The sequence below is a fragment of the Melanerpes formicivorus genome, unplaced genomic scaffold (genome assembly GCF_026170545.1).
Source record: "Melanerpes formicivorus ecotype bairdi unplaced genomic scaffold, bMelFor1.0.p_v2 SCAF_40, whole genome shotgun sequence".
Classification (NCBI taxonomy): Eukaryota; Metazoa; Chordata; class Aves; order Piciformes; family Picidae; genus Melanerpes; species Melanerpes formicivorus.
The window spans coordinates 1,607,726-1,624,757 of NW_027142392.1; the positions used below are offsets into that span (position 1 = coordinate 1,607,726).

The 17,032-nt window shown below is 40.8% G+C and overlaps 1 protein-coding gene across 1 annotated transcript; it reads right to left on the reverse strand.

Moving 5' to 3' along the window:
• Positions 1-276: 276 nt before the first annotated feature.
• Positions 277-13,825, reverse strand: LOC137451213 (carbonic anhydrase 3-like). Its single transcript, XM_068158531.1, has 7 exons — positions 13,674-13,825; positions 12,611-12,808; positions 6,775-6,893; positions 6,058-6,150; positions 5,094-5,159; positions 4,315-4,470; positions 277-2,120 (listed from the first exon to the last, which is right to left on the reverse strand). Exons 1-7 carry the CDS (start codon positions 13,717-13,719, stop codon positions 2,001-2,003), a joined length of 798 nt encoding a protein of 265 aa, XP_068014632.1. The 5' UTR covers positions 13,720-13,825; the 3' UTR covers positions 277-2,000.
• Between the last annotated feature and the right edge of the window lie 3,207 nt (positions 13,826-17,032).

Sequence of the window (17,032 nt, forward strand, 5' to 3'; positions counted from 1 at the left end):
CACAGGAAACTTCCTGATGTTATTTGTCATTTACTTAGATGTTTATGAGGAAAAGAAATCTCCATGGATTACACATTCCTCTAAATATAAACCACAATCCAGCAGCATATTCTTATTCCTACAGTTAATACTGAGTCAGGTACCGGTGGTCAAACACAAAGCTATGTTTTGACTGTCCTGGGATGACCCAGCTGTGAAAAAATTACATTTAATCAGATATTTTTAAAGTAGCTGTAATTTCAGACATAGAGACCTGCATAGGCTTTATTGGTGTAAGCTATCCCTCTGAGTACATGGAAGTATGTACATGTAAGACAACGTGCCATAATCATATGTGCATGCAACACAAACAGATGTTAACTCTTCTGAACCATTTCACAATGTGGCTACACATGAAGAGTGCAAACCTGAACAGCACAGCACAATCCAGCTGGGGAATTAGGTGGGAAATACTAAAAATGGCTAAATTTCCTGGCCAAAACACATGGTCCAGAAACTTTCACAGTGGGAAACCTAGAGACAGGGTGCATAACCCCTGTCTCATCATCAGTCTCAGCAACATCCTCCTGTCCTAGTCCACAGCAGCAAAGACTCTGGCCAGAGCAGCAGCTGCTTTACATGTCCAGAGCTCAATGTAAATTATCATTCATAACAATGGGTTTAGATACAGACAGAGGTTTTCTGCTCTACAAACAACTGGTGAAGGAGTTGACTGACACAAAGTTACAAGAAAGCTATGGCCAGAAAAGGGTGATCTCATTGAAACAACAGATGTGCATGTCTCAGTGATAAATGCTATTTCCTTGCTGGCAGACACATGAAATATGAGCACTCTTGCAGCTCAAACATCTGAAAAAGACACCATCCATCATCATTTTCCATGAATCTGTATTATGGGGGACATTGACAATACTTTCCTTAAAATTCTGTTAGTTTTACATGTTTCTAAGACTGGAATAAAACATACAGAACAAAAATTCTTATGTGTATTTATTATTGTTGGAATTGTTTAATGCAGTAACAATGATATTTTCAGTATAGGTTTACAATCCAGTTTCGTTGTTCTTTATGCCAAAACAAGAGATAAGAACATCCTGACCAGAAAAGTCAGACTGTGCTTTCAGATAGTCATGGACAAATCTCACTGACAGCAGAATCAACTATATTTGCACGTGAAGTGAGAATCTGCTTCAAAAGCCACTAAAAAGATGAAGAGCTCTTGCTCACTTACCACCCTTTTCACACAGAAGTCACTTGCATACAGGGAGAAAATATATATTCAGGATATGAAGACCAAAAAGCCATGTCACTGAGAGCTACAGCATTAAAATGTAACTTAAGTCTATTAATATGGACAACCAGTTGTGACAGAAACAGGAACAGCTCTTCCACCATTCCTTAGTTTTAACTATGCACAGCCTGGTGAATGAAGTTTTCCAAAGCACACCTGTTTCACCTGGCCATTGTTTTAAGAAGTTAAAAGCTCAGTTCTTTATCAATGGTTATGAAGCAAGTTTCTATCCTTCCATCAGATATGAAAAGAGTGCTGTCATTAATTTCCAAGGCCTTATGCATCCAATGGTGCAGCTCGGAGCAGGGCATGGACAATGCTGAAAACACCTACTGTACAATGTGGTTTTATGCTGAAGACAATTACTTAACTGCCACCTCTTTAGCATGGAATAAGCTAAGCACCAAGGGACATGTGGGCAGTAAGAAATAGTTTTGTAGTTATTAGTAGCATCTTCTTTCTTCCTTTGTACTATTAACCAAACCTAATGTTAAAGCAGTTAGGAGGAGCCAAGCAGATTCTCTACTTCCATTTTTTGCCTAAGTAAATGATATTGTCTGGATGTGAAAATTCACATTTCACTACTCAAAGTTTCAGCCCCTGAACCTACAGCTGGAGCTTTGTCTAAATGCATCAGGGAACACAAACCCAAACCATCTCTCGGTTCTAGAGGTCACCTCCCTCAGGGACACCCAACTTGAGCCGGGTCCTAGAGGAATGATGCGCTCACCATCCTGAAATACCGAGGCTGAGTTGGGCGCCAGTTATCAACCAGAGGCAGATCAGGTTCATTCTCAGCATTCTTGGATAGGCTGCGAAGTTTTGCCATCTGTAGGAAAGCAAAAATCAAAGTGTCCTGATGGAGATCCCTTCAGATCAAATCTAGAGCTCAACAGTTAAACCAAGGAGCCTCACATAGCCCCAGAAGCTGGGGAGAAAGTCTCCTGCTAAGTTATGAAGATGTCCTTCACTCCATCACCACAAGAACAGTTCCCTGACAATAATCATCTTAGAATCAGACAGGACAGAAAAAATGGGTTCTACCCAAACAGGATTGTGAAAAGTGATGTCACTCACTTACTGTCTGCATAACTGTGCATGGCCAGAGAAGCACAAATAGAACAGCCTATGCTCCAATAAACCTCTCCTATGCTATCCCTGCCTTAGTGTCCAATTGTTGAGAAACATCTGGAATTGCAAGGTTTAAGGGTCATTTATAAACTACCTGTTCATTTCCATGGTGGGTCTGCAACAGAGGATCTATTCTGCTGCAGGCTCATCAGGAGAAGGATGCAAACATTTCCCAGGTGCACACTTCAATGTATTCACAACTGACTTCAATACATTGATGCATTTAGCTTTTATGGTACAGACTTCAAGTCTTATAGAATCAGAACTTCTGACTGGGCTCTAAAAGCTGGGTTTACTGTGACTATATTAATCCAAATTCATGGACTGAGCTAGTCCAGGTATCTCCACATTAGTCTTCACTGCACAGCTCAGAAAAGACAGCTACCTCAGTTTGCCTGAACAATAATGACACCACATTTACAACCAGTACAATACAGAATCACAGAATGGTTTGGAACAGATCTTAAAGACACCCAGTCCTAAACCCCTGCTATGGGCAGGGCCATCTCCTACTAGACCTGGTTGCTTAAGGCCCCATTCAACATAGCTTTCAACACTTTCAGGCCTGGAGCCTCCACAACTTCTCTAGGCAGCCTGTTCCTGTGCCTCACCACTCTCAATCTGAAGAATTTCTTCCTAATGTCTAATCTAAATGTAGCTAAATGTAATCTAAATGATCTAAATCTTCCAGTCTGAAGCCATTAGCCCTTGTCCTATCACAATATGCCTTTGTAAAATGTCCTCTCCAGCAGGTTCCCTTTGAATACTGGAAAACTTCTATATGGTCTCTCTGGGGCCTTCTTCAGCCATCTGCTGGATTCTTCATCTGAAATTAAATTTCAGATGAAGCACAGTTTGTATAGAACAGTAGGAGATTAAAATAGTCTATATACTGATAAAGTACTATTGGAGAAGAGATTGCTGGGGTTTATTATATGTGGAAGATCCACCCTACTTAGTAAAAGCACATTTCAAAATGCAGTCTATATTCATGCTATTGCTACATAAAGGTGAACAAATTAGTCTGTGACTGCATAGAGATATTTCACTGTTAAATTCCTACCCTTTCATTAAAAGTAATCTGAGCATCCTGGCCACCCACTCTGCATCTCCCAGGGATTTCTGCTGGATTGATTTTTCCTGCAGAGCCCTGATTCACAGTGACTGCACTTACCCTTGGGGCTAATTTATTGTTACCATCTGGCTGCAAAAGCATCCAAGTGTTCCACTGTAAATGCACACACACTCCAAATAATTACTATTAATGAGACTGCCATGGTAGTACACTTTCTAGGATTAGAAATAATTGGTAACACAATCCTCTTTTATGAACACATTCTTTGGAGACTGGAGGCACTGTGGAGTGAGGAATGTCCTTCTGCTGTGTTTGTACTGAGTCCCTCATACGCTGCTAGTTCTGCCTGACAAGTGGCTATCTCAGGGTAAAAGCCAATGTCTCATCCCTGTGTAGCTATTCCCTTTCAACAGTAAACATTCCATCTTTTCTACAGTAGGGCCAGTTAGAGAACAGTCTCTATGTTTCTCAAACATCACCAACTTTAGATAAACTGAGAATAAAAACAAAAGAAAAAGAAGCCATGACCCAAATATAGCAATAATCCAGAAGCCTTTTCATGAAGCTGGATCAATGATGTGATTAAGTACTCCATTAAAAGCACATTTTAGATCATAAATGCTCAATGACTACACTTTTCCCAATGAAATCTGCATCTGATCTGTAATATAAACCTCTAAGCAGATTTACTTTGTGGAAACCAGCCAGACAATTTCCCACAGAACCAAATGGGCATTTTACTTGTCCTAAGATTAGGGTCAGGTTATGGCATGTAACTAAAAAGAAGTGGGTACAATATTATTTATTTGAAGCTTACCTGGTCTGAACTGACTATGATAGGCTCTCTGAGGATAATCCAGGTGATGCACTCTTCACAGGGTGGAGTAGTGAAAGACCCATGGTATGTCCAGTAGTCATGAGATTTAGGGAAAAGAATTGAAGGGTCAAAGTTTGGAAAAGGAGCTTTTTTACCCTTTAAAACAAAATATAACAAAAGCAAACAGAAAACACTTCAACAGCTCTAGTCAAGATTAGGTAAAGATACTTCAAAGGTACAAATGTGCTTCACTCATTTCTGTGCAGAAACACTCTCCTTTCTTAGGGACAGTCTGCCTCTACTGCATATTGGATCAAGGCACCATAGAATGAAGTGTGACAGAGGTACTCTACATTTGTAACACTTGTTCTGATAAACAAGACAGTGTATGCATGTGAGATTCTTCTCACATGTTATCTGAGACAGATGCCTAGTCACTGGTATTTCCAGAGGTCCATTAAGCAGCCTGTTTCAAGACAAAATAGATCCATTTCAAAAGGTGCCTGTTTTATTTCATTACTGACCACTGAAGGAATAAGACTGCATGCCTAGCTTTGAGGTGAGTAAAGTTTGGCAAGCTGATTATCATTTTCACAACATTAGAAGGCCCACTTTTCCTTGCTGAGGAAAAGCCATCCATGGTTTCATTCATGAGTATAGTCTGGCAATGCTGCAGAGCAGAATTTGGGAACTAGAATGTCATGCCTCTTGGGTTCTTGGTTTTTTTTGCCTTAAGAATTTGCAGCAATCTTCTTATACTGAAAGCCCAACATGGTTACCTTTGTTTTGATAGCATTTATTTCTTCAAGAATTCTCTTCATCTCTGGTTTGGGAGTTTTCCCTACCTGTAAAGAGGAAAGCATAAACTCACCAAAGAGTTCTGCTCCATCAGTTTTCTTCTTTCTTCTATTTTTTTTTAATATGTGCATCTAAGCATAGCTCAACTATAAAATTACAATGCATTAACCCAATGTATCACCCTTGCCACTGCTTTCTGTCTCTACCCTTTGCCTGTACTCCAACAGACATTATGATCCAAAGGAGGAAATTACATCAGTACAGAAACAGCACCAGAGGTAATTTCACAATACCTCTGTTTCTGCTGACACTGAATCTTAACCTAACAGAGATTAACAACTCTGCAGACTCCAGTACAGCATTTGTGAGAAGTTTTATTCTAGCTAAAAAACCTGATTTCATGCCTGTATTTGTTGATCTCAACACACACAACCATCTTTCTATCCCTAATGAATATTAATTAAAGAGGGAGTGAATATTAGAGCAGAGGCCACTATTTCAGGCTAAGAGTGCAAGCCTCCCAAAACATTCTGGAAAATGATGAGTGAGACATATTCTATGGAAGCTGGTTTTGCCTGGGAGAAAATCCATGAAAAGCCTCTGTCCTTGACATCAGCCCATGATTAGCATAGAAGAAAACTGACTGCTGTTGGTCAGAAGGCCACTACTGACTTTGTGTCCCCGTAGCTGGGGCAGATACATCTGGATTTACAGCTTCCACCAGCCACACAGTGACACACTACCTGCTGGGACAAGTGTTGCCTACCATTCAAAATAAGATGACTCATGCTCTGTAAATTGAAAAGCATGCATTGCTGAGAGTCAGACCTTTCAGTGTGGTACCATCCCTCCAAAATACACTCAGAGGGTTTTGCTTGTTTAACCCCAAAAGACTAGAAAACTCTATAGCTGCAATATGAAGAAGGATTGCATGCTTCCATTTACTTGCAAAAATATGGCCAAAACAGCTATTCCATCAGTTCTTCTCACAGCATCAAGGTAATTACTGTATTTGGGATTCCAGTGTAACAAATGCATCTGGAAACAAAGAAAAACACGTAAAAAAATAATTAATTGTTGAATAGAAAGCCATCAGAGGCTGAATTTAGTGCTCTTCAAGCCACAAGAGAGTTCAGGGCAACAAAGAATGAGGATTAAACCTTCCACACACAAAAACAAACCAAACCAAAAGCCAGGACAGCAATTCATATATGTGTTGCATTTTTTACTACTATTTGCTTTAAATTAAACTATAAACACCTTAATACAGAAATTACAAAATAACAGAAGTTTCATCTTAAAAACTGAAGAACACAGAGAAGGTGCTTAAGTAAGGCAGGTACAGCATGCAGTTCAGAAGTCATCTACTGATATGTGACTTGTTTCCATTTGGCTTTCAAATTACAGCAATTCTAGCAAAAAAAACGATAGGAATGAAAGCTCTGTGTATTATTAGTCTACAATTATCATCTTCCCTGTGAGAATTACTTCAACCTCACTCATGTTTATAGGAACTGATGTGAATAAGAATAAAATGCCACAAATAAATAATTAGAAAGGACTCCTTGAGAAGCAGGCACATGGCACATTTTGTCCCACCTGAATGATAATGCCAAATGATATTTTACACTTTGTTTTGTAGTAAAAAGTGGTGAGTCTCACCTCTCCTGCATATCTCACTCCATTCACAACATGCTCAGAGCCATGGTCATCAGATGAACCCCAATGAAAGTGAAGCTGACGCAGCCTGTAGACTCCTGGAAGTGGGCCACCTCTCAGCACTGCAATTGATAATCTGCAACAGCATTAGACTCAAGTATCTGCCAATTCTTTAAAAAGAAAGATATATTTAAAATATTTACTGCACAGATGTTCTATGTTCTGAGACCACTCAGTCCCTCCTGGAAATCTACACTGATTTCAGAAGCACTTCAGGCAACCACCTCAAGCCATATGCACTCACAGGCATTATGTTCAACAGTGACCATTTTATTCAGCTGCATAAATGTGCATCTAGTACCTTCAGAGATATACCAAAGACACCTGGACAGGACTGAAAGATGTGATACAAGACCAGAAAGAGTGATTGGCCATTGTAATGGGCTGCCCAGGGAGGTGGTGGAGTCACCATCACTGGAAGTGTTTAAAAAGAGACTGGATGAGGCATTTAGTGCCATGGTTTAGTTGATTAGATGGTGTTGGGTGGTAGGTCGGACTCGATGATCTCAAAGGTCTTTTCCAACCTGGTTAATTCTGTATTCTGTAAAGCAGGGTGACATCAAGGTATGAAAACTGGCATGAGATGCCTATGTTTGGATAACTGAAACAAGCCCCTAATCAGAACATAGCATAATTCTGCTTGCCTTAAGGTAGACACTCAACAGATGGTGATCTGAATTGCTCTGTGGACTCTATTGTGTGTGACACCATCTCTGCTGAGCAGAATGGGGATTGGGAGACATAACCCATCTGCTTGTAAAAGCCCACGTAAAACACCTTAATTTAGATGTCTTAATCTCCTCCCAGATTCCATCTAATAGCTACCTGTATCAAAGCACACAATAATAACCATGCTTAAGCCCAACTACTGAAGTGCTAGATGATAAACAAATTCCCACAAAACTCTACAAATTGTGTCTCTTACTGCAGGCTATGACTTGTTTGTTTAAAAAGCTATGAAATCACTGATGCTGCTCCTGCTGTAATTGCTGCTCCCTCTGGCTGTGGAAGAGGAGGAAAAAAAAACCAGCAAATGAGCCAGAAAAGCAATCTGAGAAGCTACTTCACTAAACAAAAGTTCAGACTGTGATGAACAATACCCTGCATTCTAAATTCTTTTTAAGACATTTGCTATTATATACCAAATGAATGTGGTGTACTTGAAAGGATCTCACAGTAAAAATGGAAAAGCTTCTCTGCATTCACAAAATACTGATTAATATTCAATTCTCATCCACTGTATTTGGAGATAGAAGTTATAGCATTACTATAAACCATTCAGCACTTCTCAGAACAGATCAAGCACAAGGATGACTGAATGGCTGGAGTACCACTCCTATGAGGATAGGCTGAGGGAATATTGTTTAGCCTAGAGAAGCAAAGACTTCAGGGGGATTTTATAGCTGCCTTCCAATACCTGCAGAGATCCTACAGGAAAGCTGGAGAGGGACTTTTCATAAGGGTGTCTAGCAACAGGACTAGGGGGAATGGTTTTAAGATGAGGGAGAGTAGGTTTGGACTAAATCTGAGGAGGAAGTTCTTTAGTATGAGGGTGGAGAGACTCTGGAGTAAAATGCCCAGAATGGTTGAGGATGCCCCCTCTCTGGATGTGTTTAAGGCCAAACTGGATGAAACCTTGGGCAATGAAGTCTAGGTGAGAGGTGTCCCACCCCATGGCAGGGCAGCTGGAGTAGATGATCTCTCAGGTCCCTTCCAACCAAAGCCATTCTATGATCTCAATATGCTAGAGAAAAATATCCTTAAATCTGAAAGGAATGAAATCCATGATCATCTCAAGAAAAGAAGCAGTAAGAGTATTCACTGCTGAACATTAAGAGCAAGCTGTTGTTCTCAACAACTTGCTTTCACTTGTTCCCATTGACATGCAGTACTGTGGCTGATACAGAGTAACGGTAGTAGCTGACAAGGCCATCAATTCTCCATTAAAATACATATGTAAGACTGAATAATCCAGTTTAAGGTAAAAATGTGTCATTAGTTCCACTGGTGGGCCATCAGCAGACATTTTCAACTGGGTGATAGGTGAACCTGTGCATCAGCCCATGCCAACACATTCCTGCTTCGCTCATCCACAAATGGACAGTAGCTTTTACTTGGCACTCTTTAAACAGGCAGAATGATGTAAAGATGAAGATGCCTATGAACCAGCATCTCCTGAAGGACAAGAAGGTGTTTTCTTTCTTTGAATTGCAAGTGTGCAGTATAAAACATAGAAATACATGAAATGACAATGTAAGTAAATGAAATGTCCCTGTCAGTAAATGAGTCTTTTCCTTTGCCTTAGAAAAGGTAAGGTAAAACACAGGTACAAGAATTAAGTTCTCCAGTACCTAAAGCATAAAAAAATCCCAAACTATGTTTGCATAGCTCAAAGTTAGTAAAAGAAACCTTTATTTCTGTCAAACATGTGGCTTGGAACCTGAATTATAAAGGTGCTTTAATCCTCATGGGATTTTTGTTTTCAGAAAATACTAACACAAATAAATCCATAACCACATAGCAGTTAGCAAAAGAATAGAAGTTAGTAAAAGAAATGATGGGATTTTTAAGTTGCTTTTCTGTATTGTTAAAATACACCTTTATTTTTATATATATATTTTTACATACCTGTATGTAACAAGGAATTATTCTGACAGTTATCATACAGCAAATGTTCACCTTAAATATCTGAGACTCCCAGTTTTAGGGTTGCTTCCTTATCACAAAATACTTACCAGATGATACTTTTCTAGAAAGCCCCATGACTCACTCTGAGCTCCAACCTGTTACACTGCATGAAACCAAAAGCAGGAGCCTTCAAAAAGGAGCCTGCAGGCTCACTCCCTGATACAGGAGCACTCTGATCCTCTCTTAGTGCTCTGAAATACTGCAGAATCCTTCTCACAAGGCTAGCTGAGTGCCTGGACTTACTTCTCAAAACTGGTGTCATGGTTTTTCTGTTCCTTTTTCTGCTCTACTGGAAGTAAAAGGATGGTCACGGCAAAATCCAAACAAAATCTAGCTCCCTCAAAGTTGCTGGCATTAAAGCAACATGGCCCAGCTGAAGGAATATACAGACCACCAGGGAGAAAAGCATTCCTGATTGGTGCCTTACCATTGCAAACCTTCATCACACTGACCAGTAATTGACTGTTTTTTGTAGGGGCTGCCAAAGTACCCACGTTCTGGTATGGGATTTATTTGGCACAGCCAGCCTATGAGGTTTTGATTTCAGCTCCCAGTTCTTTCCTGCATTTTGAGACTACAACCTTCACCTGCAATGATCCTACAGTGCTTAAAGTCCTTCTTCCACGTAGGTCTGCTGACACAACCGAGTGCACAACAATCCATTAACTTGTACTGACAGGAAGCAGAGGCATGACACAGGTAAGTATCTGCCATTCTCTAACAAATTCTTCAAGTCAACCACACTTTATCAATTGCTGGAGATAAATTCTCCAATTTCTTTCTCTACACTAATTACAAAGATAACTGTAATAAGGCCTTTTTCAGCATAATACATGGGTTACACTGGATGGCACTTTCCCCAGAAAAAAATCATTTGAGTTGAAGAAACTATCCAAATGGTGAATGCTCACAGTGTTCCTGGCAGGAAAAACACAATGGAAGTTAAAGTTGGGAGCCATCCAAAGTGATTTTTTTTATCACTTACCTCTTCAATACATTCAGCAAATTATTTCACCTACCATTAATGAAAATGTAATGACAATCTAGATAGAGCTAGAGATGTATCACCACTCTAACTGACAAAGTTAGGGACATAAAGAAAGCCCTTGGTTTTCTAGTTAACTCAGAAACAATTCAGATAGATAGATAGGCACATTGTCCTTGTTCCAAAGGAATAAAAGCTTCCTTCCTAAAGTTAGGGAAATGAAGAAAGCCCTTGGTTTTCTAGTTAACTCAGAAACAATTCAGATAGATAGATAGGCACATTGTCCTTGTTCCAAAGGAATAAAAGCTTCTTTCCTATATGACTGCAATCACATATGTATTATGCAGCTGGTGGTTCCTTTACACAAAAAATAAGTCACTGTACATATCCTAAAACCCATAAAACATGCACAGTGGAATTCACTCTACAATTAGCATTACGTTGGAGAAGGAACACCACCCACAGACTCTGCAGGCAATGGTATAACAAAGGAGACGTAACAATAAACACTGAATGTTTCTCGCCTTCAAAGAGTTGAGAAATACACCTACTTCTTTTCCAGTGAGTCACTTTTCATTTCTGAGATCAGAACACAATAGTTACTGAGCAGCTCATCTGAAAAAACAATTCAGAACATCCCAAAACTTCCTGCTCTTTGTGGCCAGAGTGCTGCAGCCAAGTTTTAGATTGCTGTGACTGGAGACTCCCTTCTGTGCAAAAATCTGAGTAATTATAACTATTATTATTTTGACATTTACACAGAAAATGCAACCACTGGTACATCTCAAACTGTTCCAACAAATACAAGAGTTAGTAAAAATGGTAAGTAATGGCCACAGAGGTCTTCTCATGTGCCACAGCTAGATCTCTTTACTGATGTACTCTGTTATCTAATAGTAGAAATATTTTTGTCCAAGTAACATTAAAGAGTCACACTTTGCTAGAAAAGTAATCCAACTCTCAACTTCGTAGTCATTTCTAAGTTTTGATAGTGTAATAGCCAGTCCACATTGCATACATTTTGATCCTGTTTTCGTGAAACCCAAGTCATTCATTAAAAATCCATTAGACCAATCAACCTATTAGCAAAATTCCTCCTAGCAATTCTAGCTATCAGTCCTAGTTATGTTAGAACACAAACTGGAACTTTTAATGCAGTTAAGAAACACTGTAGACGACAGACTTTTCAATATTTTACTGAAATTGACATTTCTTTTTCCTTCCTTACAATCTCATGTACTATAAATAATAACACAATGCAGTTGACCTTGACATATGAATAAAGAGGGATGCATTTGATTTTTCCTTTTATCACAGCACTAATGTAATTTCACACTGCCTTCAGTAATGTTTTTTCCTTTGAAATACAGCCAACAGTATTAACATGAAAAGTTAGTGGTTCTGCCAACATAAACTAAATATTTCTAGCACCTGTTAAACAGAGTAAACATAGCTCTTCAAAATATATGACCCACTGACTCTTAAAAGCTATCCATTATATATGCAGCACATTGTATGTTGTCATAACTACAGACAGATAAAAGATTCTCTGCATTAAAACTGACACACTGGAATTCCTTGGCTCAATAATCCTCATTAGGACAGAGCCTCATGAACGCCAAAGGGACTTTTAACTGATTAAAAACCATGACTCTGTGGCAACATCTGGTTCATTACTTCATTTATAAGCAATTACATGGGTATGGTTTTGAAATACTGGGACACACTACGATGTTCTGCTGGGCATCTCAAACAGCTTGAATGGAAGTCAGTCCTCATAGACAGAGTCCTAGATTCCTTGCTCCTGGAGAGCCATAGAACTGCAATGGCTTTTGCAGGCTCAGAAATTTACCTTCCACCTTAATTCACCCTGCACTAGCTTCTTTGCAGCTGTGTCCATTCCCTAGGATTTTACCTATGGACTTTAAAAGGACATCCAGGCCCTTCCCACAAGGTGTGCAGTGCACTGGAATCAGAGAAACCTGTGCATCACATGCAGGCAGTACACAGAGACCTGACAACGTTCAGACCACACTCTATATTCCAAGCAGCTTGAGAAATTGCCACTGATATATAATGACAACTTGAGATGAAAACAAAACTAACCTGATCTGTCAAATGAATCGTCAAATACAACTCTGCAGGTTTTCCCATTATTGAGGATGGTCTTAGCTGAACCAGGATCATAACTAGCAAACCATGGCAGTAGGGAGCGATCATAATGCACTTCTTTGTTATTGATTTCAATAGGTGACTGATGGCGTCCTTTGGCAATTGGGTAATTTTTGTGCCACTGATCTGGTCCTAGAAAAAAAACAGTAGTATCATGAAAAGCTTTTCCAGGTAGGCATGCATTATACTTGTGTTACAATAAATGCAAGCTTGGCTTTGCTTAGTTACAGAACATCAATTAAATGTATAAGTAGGTTATTAATCACGTTGTTAATCATGCCCTGTCACTGACTGTGTAGAAAAGCTATTATTCTATCTGGACTGCTGGATACTGCATGCCATTCAACTGAACCTAAACTCTTATAGCAACCTCCAGACTTTACTTATTAGGAGGCTGACAATACACTGTGGAAAGGAACTAGAAGTGTATACTACAAGTCCAGCTGTGGCCAGAAATACGATGGGATATACCCAAGCAATTAAAATGTGGTACCCATCTGGAGAGGGAAAAAGCCACTACTTTCTGTTAGAAGACAGGATTTTGAAACACAAACTTATTATCATGGTTTTATCAAGAGTTTCACGTGGAAAAATCTGGATGGAGCCCATGCTGTTCTTCCTACAGCCAAAGAGAGACCGGGCACATCAGAACACACAGGTTTCCAACCTCTGCAGGCAGGAGGGATGGATGGTGGCTGCCCCGCAGGTGGGTGCTGCTCTGCTTGCATCAAGGCTTGCCTAAAGCTTAATTTTAAAGCTACACCAAATTTTACTTTATACCAACAGTAGGAAAACTGACTGTATTTAACTTAGAGACCTCTGCCACGGCCTCTCCTTCCGCCAGCTTCATCTCTTCCACACCGCCGAGTGAGGGCCAGACCCTATCCATGCACGCTCAGGAGTGTGCTTCCCGTTTTGCCGGAGTCTTGCTCCCAGCTCCACTGCCTGCGAGGGCAGCGGCCGCAGAGGAGCCGGACCGGGTCGCGGCCCCACTCACCGTTGTCGCTGTCGTAGCCCCACGGGTAGTAGTTGGGATTGATCATGGTGTCGGTGCCGCGCCCCAGCGCCGCGCCTCAGCCTCTCCCGGCGGCAGGACGGTGGCCTTGTCTCACGGCGGCTTTTTATAGCGTCCCGCCAACTCCATGCCCTTCCCCGCCGGCAGCGGGCCGGGAGGAACAGCAGGACCGCGACCGACCGCCGGGGGCGGGGGGGGGAGCGCTCCCTCGCGCTCCCTCGCGCTGCCTCGCGCTGGGCGCCCGCTGCCGCCGCCAGCCCGCTCCGAGCTCCGCACCGCGGGCGGTTTGCCGCGGAGGTGCCGCTGAGGCCGGCGGCTGAGGGGAGCCGAGCACTCCCCGGGACGGAGCTGGTGAGGCGACAGCGGCTATTGCCGCCGGCCCCTGACGCCCAGCACATAGCAGTGTAGCGGGAAGCATGAACGTTCAGGACCACGGACAGGCAATGCAGGTATATATATATCTATTTTTTTAATTCCAGATAAAATATCTATGCACACACTCACAGACAGACACATAAAACAGGAAGCACAGCCTGGCTGGTTTCTGAAATTAAATGTGCAGGTTACAAACAGGCTGCCTGAGCTTTTTTTTTATGGTTGGTTGTAGAAAGCCAGTTGGCTGTAAGACATCATCAGGTTAGGAGAGGCTGGGTCCCTGCAGAGGACACCCATCACTGATGTGTCTGCCTCTGGACATGCCCCATAACTCTGATCTGGAGGTCACTTGGGGATGAGGAGATGAGGCCAACAGCGCCTGTGTGCGAACGGTTATCACAGGTTGCACACCCTTCCCTATGAGATTCCCACATAAACACCTGGAATCTGGAAACCACTAGCTGATCCTGCCAGACCAAGATAAATCCTTTATTATCAAATTAAGCATAGGATGTTTGTTTTGCTTCAGCTCTGATTCTCCTTTCATTTAGCAGGATATCACTCATCAAAGTGTGCTTAAAATGGCATGCATTCCTCAAGTGACTCACATGTGACACAAAAACCAAATGGCTTCTGAAAACTAGCTGTTACTCTGGCTCACAGGGAATGATCAGGCAAGTTAGAGAAGACAGGGGTTAGCACCAGTGGTGTAAAATGGATGAGGGACAGACTAGGCAGAAGACAAGACTCTGGGCTGACATGTGAATTATTGCAATTTAAATTTCAGTAGACTCCCTGAATAATAAGAAGTGAAATTTTATTTTGTAGTAATGAAGTGGGGACAAAGCATGGGCTTGTCATATGGAAAAGGGCAATATCCCTGTACACTGTGTGAACTACTGTGTGTTAAGTTTAGTAGCAGAAAGTGCAGCACAGCGGTCTTGAATCATGGTCTTGGCTGATAGGTTTATGATCTGAAATGAAAGTAAAAGAAGGTGGAAGAGTGAAATTCACTGGTGATAAAATGTCAGTACTCATTTCCAGGAAGGAACTGCTCATAAAAAAAACCCAAGCACAAACCAGGGGCATGTCACTGGTGTTGGTATGACCTCCCCTGAAACAGGTCTGTCATCCTCATAAAGCTGAATTAGGATGACTTGGAACAGGTGCAGGGGAGACAAGGGAATGAAAGAGCTTTTTTTTTCACAGGGGGCTTTAAACAGGGGGCTGTTCTAGCTGAATGCCTTCCAAATTATTTATTTTTTTTAAAGATTTTCTGAATATATCAAATCTATAAGCCCAAATCAAATTAGTACCAAACGAGAGAGGAGACTTCCTTCTGATTTCTTCCTCTCTGATCCTCTTCCTTGTTCCAGACCGTGTCTGGATCCAGTATCTCTCTGGATTTCCCTCCTTTCCCCCAGCTTGTGTACATTGTCTCTCACCTCTCTCCAGGTGAAATACTTTTTTCCTTCTCAGGAAAGCTCTTTGTAAAATCCCTTAAAAATACTGGCCTCACCACTGGGACATCTCCTCTTACAGTGCAAGAAAGCCTGTAAAAGTGTTTGCTGGGTATGTCATTATTAAACATGGCCTAGATTCCCTACATGTTACAGACAATCAAAGTGTTTTAAGCAAATACATAGATAGCATAGAAGGTAAGAGTCAAACTCAAATTTGGTCATAAGTGGAGGTTGAAATAAAAAAGCTTTCCCAGAGCAAAGTGATATTTACTATTGGACAAACCACCTCATGATATACTCAGCTATGTTTTCAATTTGGAGATTACTGGATTCAAAGCAATACATTTTCAGGCTTTTAAAATACAGAGAAGTTACAGAAGAAAAACAAATACATTGTATACATTAACATGCTTTCTGTGATCTCTAAGGCACTTGAACAAAAGTTTTTTCCTCAGATGTTTCAGTGAGAAAAATGCTCAGATATGTGTCTTCCCTGTTAAATTCTCAGTAGTTATTCAGGTGGTTTATTCCTATATCACATATTTTCTCTATGTGCATTACTAAGACTAACATTACTTAGTAAACTTGAAGAAGATGCTTTTTAATTCAACAACAAAAGATAATTCCTTTGGATCCTTGCGATCCTCCTTAAATAGTTCTGTAGTATGGCTAGTGAGAAGCAAAGTCCTAGAACAGAAAGTTCAGCATGGATCCACATTCCTTACATGTCATGGAGAAGTGCTTAACAAAAGCATCTTCTGTGTCAATAAACTAAAAACTGAGGAACACAGTGGGAGGGTAGATGTGCAATTGTCAGGATCCATCGGCCAAAGCCTTGATGCTATTGATGGTAGTCAGGACAAAGACACAAAAACGACTTCCAGAAATAGATAAGAGGTTGTGCTTGCTCATGTTTCATAACTCACTTCCAGAGAGTGGAGGAGGTTGCTATTTCTAACAATCCTGACCTAGCAGTTCCACCCAAACGACTTTAAGTAGGCTTTGCTCAAGGGACTGGGAATTAGTGCAAGATTCTTGACTAATTAGCAAACTATAACCTCTGTATATTGTTTCCATTCCTCACAGTTATTCACTTCTCCTTACAGATGTGTAAGACAAAAGATCATTAACCCAAGAGCAGGTAGTCACATTTTGAACAAGTACAAGAATAATTCCCATTCAGAGAGGCAAAGCACATAGCTGGCCAAGAGATTTAAGCTGGGGCAGTTGTATTTGCTGCTTGTACTTTTGTCTGGACTTATTACTAATCACCATTAAAACTAAGGCTTTGCCAGGAGGGATGAAGAAATTGTTTGAAGCTTATTCTGAATTTAGGCACAGGGCATGCACAAAAATAAAAGCCTCTGTACATTCAAAGTATCAGCCTAAGAACTGCTGTGTTTCTCAGTAGCATAATTGTGACTTCATTCCTGGATTTAGACATATGCAAATCCAAAACTTACCAATGTATAAATTTTGCTGACATAAATTTAATGGTGAAGG

Bases quoted from the DNA above. Each gene is read 5' to 3' on its own strand.
- LOC137451213 (XM_068158531.1), bottom strand. From the start codon at position 13,719: ATGATCAATCCCAACTACTACCCGTGGGGCTACGACAGCGACAACG. The intron at 5,160-6,057 runs GTAAATGGAAGC...TCCTCTTTACAG, and splicing joins TTTTGGCCATATTTTTGCAA to GTAGGGAAAACTCCCAAACC. The intron at 2,121-4,314 runs GTAAGCTTCAAA...GCTTTCCTACAG, and splicing joins TCATAGTCAGTTCAGACCAG to ATGGCAAAACTTCGCAGCCT.